This window comes from Lineus longissimus, chromosome 8 (assembly GCF_910592395.1).
Source record: "Lineus longissimus chromosome 8, tnLinLong1.2, whole genome shotgun sequence".
In the NCBI taxonomy this organism is placed as follows: Eukaryota; Metazoa; Nemertea; class Pilidiophora; order Heteronemertea; family Lineidae; genus Lineus; species Lineus longissimus.
The window spans coordinates 18,254,347-18,263,691 of NC_088315.1; the positions used below are offsets into that span (position 1 = coordinate 18,254,347).

The window sequence follows — 9,345 nt, forward strand, 5'->3', positions numbered from 1 at the left end:
TCATCAGAGTCTTAAGGGTAAGTTTAACGTCGGGAAACAAAGGAAGTTATTCTTCGAAAAATCTGCAAAATAGGACAAGTGTTCACTGGGAGGGCCCTTACGGCAGTGGCGGAAACCACTAGCATGGAAACGACCACGAAATTAAAGGAACGGCGTGGTTCTTCAAAGGGGTAAGCCGTTCGTGTGTTCATTATTATACTGGTGGCTCAGGGAAATGAAAATACACAATGCACTTATAATGCATGCTAATTCGGTGAAACTTGGCATTCATGGTCTTTGTGTATCTATATACACAACAGCAATGTTTAGATGTTTTTACACATAAAGGCATTTTGGAATTCGAGTTCAATTTTCAAATTTTTGAACGAACGGAGAGGCCTTTAAAGATACAATGCTTTGGCTTTTCTCAGTTGAGTCACATACTTTAGTTTTTATAAATGTTTTATATATCTATACACATAATGGCATATGATATGTACAGTAAGTATATCCATTTTACTTTACAAAACATTGCTTAGATAGATTTAAAAACACATGCACAATGATCACAGTTGATTCGTACAAACGCGTGAATTCTGAACGTGCCCGGCGTATAATTATATTCCTTTTGAAACTATGCATATTCCCAATTAGAAAAGTCAATTTTGCACAAAAATGTCAATATGCATATTTTTTCATAAGGTCTGCCTCGGCTTTTCCGCAGGGTTCCATACAGCACCGTAACGGGATATAGCAACACAGGCAGGGCATAATTATGGAGGAGGCCGCCAGGCAGCCCCAACGTCCCAGGCAGTGCGGACCTGTGCAGGCACACGGCGCGTCCGCACTCGTAAAATCCTCATCAATTTCTTCATCAATGTACATGTGATAAAATAATCCCCTAACGAAACACAAACACGTGGTCATATGAAGGCAGACGTTGGCGTTGTAACCGCATTTTCCGCCGCACATATACCTATAGGGCGGGTCCACCGGGTGCGTACACCGGTGAAATCGTAACATCAGACGTTGCTTCGGGGACAGAAGGTCCCAGTTTATCATTGGCGGCTGCGTCTCAGGGTCGGACACGATTTCCTTCGAGATGTCTCTTTTCAATTCTTCCTCACTTAACCCCCGCGAGCCGTCATGGAGATGATGTCTCTCCCGCCTACGTTCAGAATCGTACATCCCTACGTACACTTTCAATGATTCCTTGAAATTCGCCGGAGAACCTTGATTTGATTTCACCGATCCACTATTTTCACTTTTGCTATATCCATTTTTTCGCACGATTCTCGGTGAGTACCCCGGCGATACGCTGGGGGACTTGTCAAAATCGTGTTCTATTTCGATGTGGTCGGCTTTCAGTTCGCTAGTTGTAATAGGAGCGCCAGTAATTTGTATGTGTCGGTCGAATGTAAACACCGTTGGCGTATCCAGCTCGTTCGGCGACTGCGCAGACGACGCCGGCTGTCTTGTGATCGGAAGTGGCTGGGGATCGGTCCTTTCCGCCATCTTGAAACGCGTTGCCTGAAACGAAAAGATGAAATATATAAATAGTGTACGGTCACAAATTGCCCTGCAAGTGGTTTCCACTCTGGCTTCACTGTCTCACCAAATGAACCACAGCCCCTGCCTCATGGGCGCTGAAGTCGGACGTCTGTGGAGTGATCTTCTCGATCACTGACAACAACGAAAGACGTCTTGAGAAAAGCAGCAAATGGTCTTCACATGTTGAAATCTCTTCGACAATGAAAACAGACGAAACAGGATTAAACACTTAAAAGAAAAAGACCATTAATGGTTAATGCACAGAAGAAGAAAACTGTCTCCGGATGAAAACGGATATGATCGCTCTTCTCCGTGAGCATTAGGCGCTGTGCATGAAAAACGGTTTGTTGGCGACATGGGGAAGCTGCGCTCTCAGAAATAATGGTTTATGAGCTTTCAAAAACCATTTGAGTTTTTTATTTGACCAAAAAACTCTCCAGTTTAAAGGTTTTTCAGAAGCTCCAAAACCTTTGTTTCTAAGAGTGGAAGTGGATACGTTGACGCATCGCGATGATTCTGTGTAGCTCTTCGAGAAATATTTCAGCTGGAGGTATGAAATTTGGTGATTTTGATTCAGGCTAGATGCGTATCACATGTCTGAGATCCGGATTTGATTTATCGCCGATTTCCTTTACTTGGTATAGGGGTGTACGTATACATTATCTAATTGAGTTAACCGGTAACCGTATTTGTCATATCTAACCATGGTTGGAAAGATTGACGATTGGAATATGCCAAACATCAAACTGAAACGAAAGAAACATCTGTCGTAAAAAAACGAAATGTGCTAATCTTTTTACACCAGCGCGGACTGGAAATGGGCCTCCTGCCAGAATACCAGGATAGGGTTGTCCTCTCGGCGAAGCATTCGACAAAAAAAAGAAATTGGATGAAGAAAGACAACAAAGACAAAAAAATAGACACCCTTTGTTACTCAGAAATTCTATCCATGGCATTTCTAAGCTTTTCACCGGCGTAGTATCAGTGAGTGTTCCTGTGTGTGAGCATTTCCCCTACATCTGATCAGGACTCGAATGGTTGGGTCTAGTAGTCGCCGTATCCGTGAATAGGGGAACAATAAAGGGAACACTAAAACATGAGAAACACTGATAGATTCATACACCGGTGGCCCTAATAGTATACGTTTCTTACCAAGAGTAAATATCTGCCAAAAGAACTAAAAATCGGCTGCGGACACTTTACACTCGTCTAGTTTGAACGGTGCTTCCAACCTCCGTGGCTGGAAATACTTACACAATGTAATGATGAGGCTTATAACCAACAGGCGTCATTTACACCATCAACACCTTGGGGGTATGGACGGTCGTAATAACGTAATTGACGAAATCACACATAAACACGCGTGGGCATCAGATGACATCAAGCGACGCGTGAAGCAGCATCCGTAGCAGGGATACGAAATAGAGAATATCCATACGTACGTATTACTCTCCTTGCGTGCGATGCGAGTGTGTGACAAACATTATTGTGTCATGCCCGATTCATTCATATGTTATCCTCGTAGATACTCTACGCCCACGCGTTGTTTCTGCGCATAAATAGATACAAGATACGGTAATACACGTAATGGTGATGACGCCATGCCTATTACTATTCCAACGCAAAAAGATAGCCACACCGTAAATAATAGATTTTCCGGATTTTTCTCTTTGTGCAGGTTCCTGGTGGTGACGTCAGTTGCAGACATGATCGATCAATTTTCAGATATATTGATTAGTTACTAGCAAGTGCCTACGGACAGATGACATCATCGGGAAAACATGAACGAAACATTGACAAATTGTGGAGGTGGGGGCTCACCACGCCCAAAACTCTACGCCTATGTTCAAAATATGGATTCACAAAGAATTCAATTTTTTCCCCCAAGTGCACACTGACTACAAGTTTCAACATTACTGTTGTGTGCACAGATTTAGATGTGGAACCTCCCTTTTCGGACACCTCTCTATCAAGGACATCCTCTCTTATACGGGACATTATAAGTTTGGTACCAAATTGGTTGTTTCCATTCAATTTGACCTCTCTAATCAGGACACCTCTCTATTAAGGACAGTACATCGTGCTTGAAAACGTCTTGTACAAAGAAAGTCTGGCATGCGCCAAACTAATAAGTAAAGAACTTCTGGCTGCGCGAGACTACTATGATAAAAATGACCATTGCAGAGTTTTTACAATTAAAAATGCTCTCAAAAGAAGATATGGAATGATTATTTATTAACATTTCCTGAACATATACCTTCTAATTATAACTTTACATAAATAGGTTGGCGTTAGGTCGCGTGCTTTTCTTTCCTCGTGACAATATACAGCAAAATAGTTACAACCCCACAATCACGCTTTAAGTCCATGATAAGGCCACGGTGACCCGTTATAAATGTTTCGCCAACTTCGCTATTTTGCCGCTACGCGGCGCGTTGGGTCCTTGCGTAAAGGCCACGGTCACCCGTTTCGCCAGCTTCGCTATTTTGCCGCGGCGCGGCGCGTTGGGTCCTTGCGTCAAGAATCTGATAGCGAACGCGAAAGAAGAAGAGGAATAAGGAGTATTGGATTAGAACTGTAAATATTAACAAGTAATAAAAACGTAGTTTTTTATCCCCTTTTGTCGGCCTTTGTTCCTTTACTAATGAGGGGCGTGGGTGGCTCGAGCGTGATGGGGTGCGTCATATATCTGATGTGGAGCCCAAATGTAGACTAGCGTGACATTTCGTGAATAAACACATTGGGAAGTCTCGGGGCCTTCCCCTAAAAAAATAACATACGGACTACTAAATATGCATTTCCTGGTATCTGGAAATAAAAATTTTAAAAGAAACTTTTGTTGTAAGACGGCGGAACAGCCGTGCTCCTCCCAGCTCTCGGCCTTGACACGCATGTCTAGACACGTCTAGACGCCTCCCGTCCGCGCTTCCGACGTGGAAGACAAACAGCCCATCGGAATATATTACACATGGTGGCAAAACGGTCCAGTTCGAGCCGTCATGTACTTTATAATATATGCTTTATTGGAAAAATACTAACCAGCGAGACAGTTTTTTTCCGGTTTTCCCTAAACGGTGAAAATCGATATTATCTTCAGTGATAACATCCTTTCTTGCATTGAAACCAAAACAAAAGACAAGATGATGCGCACAAAACCAAAAGGATCGAAGAGGAGCCGAGCCCAGCATTAAAGTGAATTTCGCACGAGCAAAACAATGCACCTCGATTTCCCGCGTATCAGTCTCTTTTGGTGAGTGTCTGAATAGCGATCTCAAATCCTTGGGGGTCAAAATGTACAAACTTACTGCCACAAAAAAACGTGTGGGGAAAAATCGTACAAGCCGAGCGGCGACAAGGTGGAATATTGGTTGCATTAAACGGTCAGCGAAGAGCAGTGCCCTTTTCCTATGTTATAAGTGCTTTTATTGCGGGAGGATCTAGGCAATATAGCATAAAGAGCTTTGATGGTCCCCCATGTGGACAACGTGTCCCTGATGCAAGTATCAATTCGTGTCTTGTACCCCCCCCCCCCCCCTCCTCAAGGGTACGACACCTTATCACCCTATAACGACATCTTAAGGCTCAAGCATCACCCTTTTTTCACCAATGCTACTTTTTCTTTCGTCAAGACATCACCATCAACAATATATCAGTTATCACCGTCATATAAAGTAACCGAACTAATTTTACTGGGTAAGGCTGTATGTTCGACAAGACATCGACACATTAGCATCCTTATTCTTTCCAGCTTCGCCAAATTTTCACTAAAGGAAAAATAAATACTACTCAAGCATCGGCAAAGATTAGTGGTGATAGCTTAATTACCCTTGAGGAGGGGGGGGGGGGGTACAAGAAACGAATTGATACTTGCATAAAGTATGCAAGGGGCCACGTCGGATGACGAACACCGCAGAGACAGTCAAGAAGATCAATATTGCACAACATATTTCGGCCCATAACACGAAATCAGCCGCGAAAGAAGTATGTGTAGTCAAGTTGCGTGAAGGATTCGCAGTTTGTACAGGACAGCGGCCACCCCCTCCCCCCCCACGGGCAGCAGATCAGATCAGAAATAATGCTAACCTATTTGAGCAAAAATCCCATTTTATCCCTCGGTGATTGCTATTTGTCGTTGTCTGTTTATGTCTTGTCGTGGTAATTACCATTAGCCGTACGCTGGGAGGGATACTGGTGATGAATATCCGCTCATATGGGATGTCATCTGCAGGACATCGGGGACATGTGGCAATAAATTTGCAAATCTTTAGAGACGGCGTTTTTTCCCTAAGAGAGAGTGGTTGTCTCTCATGTTCGCCTTTATTAGGGCTGATGTAAGGTAGAAATCATCCCACAGTTTTTAGCAGCATGAATTCACTCATATGAGATATGAAGGTTTTTGAGCTTTTGAAATATCTTTGATGGTTTTTCGGCACAAATATGCACCGGGAAGAAAATTGAATATCCCGCAGAAGTTTTTTCAGACTCAAAAGCCAGTAGGGTGCATATAGCGTATTGGACGAAAAACCTTTAATTTCTAAGAGTGTAACTGAGTAAAAATCGAGCAATGGAAATCAACATAAATCCTTTCGCAAGTATTTTCCATTCCTAGAAAACTGTTTTTGAAAGAACGAAAAAAAATCGAAAACGTTATACTCAACTTTAATAGTAGCCAGAATTTTTTTTACACCCTGTATAAGGATGAGCATTACGCTGACATTAAAGATGCCATTTGCAAGAGGCGAACAATGGAGCTCAACATAAATCCTTTCGCATGTACATGTATTTCCCATTCCTGGAAAGAGTTTTTTGAAAGAAATTAAAAAAGTGGAAAAAATTATACTCAACTTTAAAAGTAGCCAGACATTTTTTTACACCCTGTATAAGGATGAGCAGTACACTGACATTATAGATGCGCGTCTCTAGGAGATGCCATTTACAAGAGGTGAACATTGCAATCGCAACACGACACGGCGCCGACGTGCCGGGAAAGGTTACTGGCAACATCAAAGATACAGCCGACAATAGAAAAAACCGTTTACATGTCATCCCGGACCCTAAGGCCACGAGAAATAAATTCTCCTTTTCTGAGAGAATAAGATCAAGTGAGGCCAAGTAGACTTAAAAAGTTTCAGACTTTTGGCGTCAGTTGCTACAGTTCAAACCAGAGGCCTATCACACGGTGGGTAAAGGGCAGAGACCTGTATTCATCCACGACCGGAAGTCACATAGAGCTTATCAAAATGTCAAGTTGTGGTAAATACATGGCTGGGATGGACCAAAGTGGAATTAATTCTCAATCTGTGGTTGATTCTTAATCTACAGAGTCAGGCCATCACAGAAATATGCTTTTTGATAATATATTTAAGAAAATGTGGTCTCACTGGTCAGTTTAGAACTTGTACTTTGACAGGGCCATATCAATGCGCCAGTGACGTTTTGATGGATATGGTGTACGGAAATCTCTTTTTCTCAGGCAATCGGTATTGGAATTTTTAAAAACTTTATTATGCTATTGGCAAAGGGTTATTCTTGACACATATAAAATTTTGTGCAGATTTATTGGTCCAATGAGTACTTTTTTTACCAAAACCTATGCACAACAATGTACACGTAATGTACACATGTTTTAATAGAGGACTCTGGCCTAAAGGTATCCGTTTGCCTAAGAAAAATACGTGCTTTACCTGGAGAGGAAATGACGACACAAAAGAAACAGACAAAAGGTTAGTTCATTTTGAGGGGTGTGAGGCCCGCATCTATTATTTTTATCCAATTCTACCCCTCGAACACTGTAATGGGAGGGCCTTGCTTCTATTGTGTTGCAAAGGTAAACCAATACCTTTACTCACCGTGTGTCAGCTGAAGAATCTTCGCGGGTGTTTTATATTTGTAGATTTTGCAAATTAGGCTATGTTCAAATTGGCTCGGATAAGTACTCTTATTTTGCGCTGCACTGGAACCAAACAATAGAAACGTACTTGTAGTGGGTGTACATGTAGAGTCATCTAAGAAAATGGCGTTCAAGGACTTTCTCGCTCCATCATAGCTAACCGGAACCTTTTATGATGGCATTGTTGATAGACCATCCGGCCTTATATGATCTCCCGATCCACGGTAGCCTTGATGGTGATGAATTGTCACCAATTAGCAGCAGCAACAATGGGTATTATTCTTTCCAGGTTTCACCTAAGTAGCGAATACGATCATTATGGTGACTTAACACCTTACATGCCTCAGCCTTGTTTCTTGTAGAGACAATTGCTTTAAATATGGTGATAGTCATCCTGAAGCTCAGGCCAACACTCGGCACTATCGACCGAGCTTATAGTAACGTGTGGGAGGGGAGGAGGCTACGACTGACTCGGGATTTTCGAGGATGGGTGATAGTAGGCCGGCGGACTTCCTCCGTAGCCTAGGCGCTACTGCGTGCATGACCAACTGGCATTGACTGCTGAATCACGTTTCTTTTGGTGGCAAGTACATACGGGGTGCGCCTTTATTCACATATATTTACTGTTGGTCCAACTATATCTTGTTACTATTTCTAACGCCAGGCGACGCCAATAGTCTCTCATAATGCCAAACTCACCCCAGTGCCGAACTTTTAAAATTTCAGACACTGGAATTGATCAATTGCCGCCATCAATTGCCGACTCGAAATCCGGATGCAGTAAGGAGAGAACCGAGACGATTTCTCGACAAGTCGGAAGGCGCGTTGATCTGAGGAATGAAGGCGCGCCAGGAATCGTTAGCAGGGTGATATACAGCATAATGGAAATTATCTTCTTCCCAATACGAACATACATCCTCAGACAACATCGTCAACCGGAGAAAACCGATAACCAAAATAGCCTAGACGATCCTATACAATACACAAAGGAAATACGGCACGACATATTAGCGTGTTATATATCACGTTAAAGGAATCTTGTCGCGAAGCGCTTGAAAAAGGAGGAGTTTTGAGCGGCCCGGTAAAAACCATAAGCAGGAATACGTTTTCATTCATAAATCTGAGCAGTTTCGAGGACACCAGACGAGAACAAAGTTCGCAACTTAATGTTTGCCCTATGCATAGCATCACCACTCAGCGTTTTCTATCAAAATGTATCAAATGTATCTAAATCAGACTGTCACATACTGCAACAGGTTACAATTTGTCTTCGGCGCCCCAAATGGCGGAGTCGGAATTGTACAAAAATGTGTGAAAAAACAACAACCAAGCTGGTCTCGTAAAATCCAGTCTTCGTTTTATTATCGTCGAATAAGGCACGAATGTATCGAAATAGTCCAGACAGATCATTTACCAAGATCCGACATGGTGTAAAACAATTCATCTCATAGTATTTGCTATATGACACTTCATTCGTAGCGTTGGTTATGCTCTTTCCTCTGCATCATCTTCCAGTTCAATTTCTTGACAATTCACTGAGAGCGATATTTGAGGAAACACATTTCACCAGTAGGGATATAGGAGGCGGCAGAATGTCAATGTCAATGTCTTTATCCCAAAAGTAATCCCAATATGGAATTTACCTCTCTTCTTGTCAAAACATTGATACATTCAATTGATATTTGACTATTTGGAGACGTCGTCCGTTCCATGGCAGGCACCCAAATGGAGTAACCACTTGGCTGTTCAGATACCAGTAGGATGTGGATCGAATAGTCCCTTAAATTAATTGCTAGATCCTGATACCGGGTAGTCTCCAAAGTCTTTCCATAGACTCGGATACAGCCTACAGTACAATAGACACACGACTCTTTCGTGTCCAGGTTTAATTAATGTTTTCTGAAGATTTTACGGCGCTGATCGAT

General features: G+C 42.4%; 1 protein-coding gene across 1 annotated transcript; it reads right to left on the reverse strand.

Annotated features, from left to right (window-relative positions):
• Positions 1-657: 657 nt before the first annotated feature.
• Positions 658-1,494, reverse strand: LOC135493000 (protein sprouty homolog 4-like). Its single transcript, XM_064779749.1, has one exon. It carries the CDS (start codon positions 1,492-1,494, stop codon positions 658-660), a length of 837 nt encoding a protein of 278 aa, XP_064635819.1.
• Between the last annotated feature and the right edge of the window lie 7,851 nt (positions 1,495-9,345).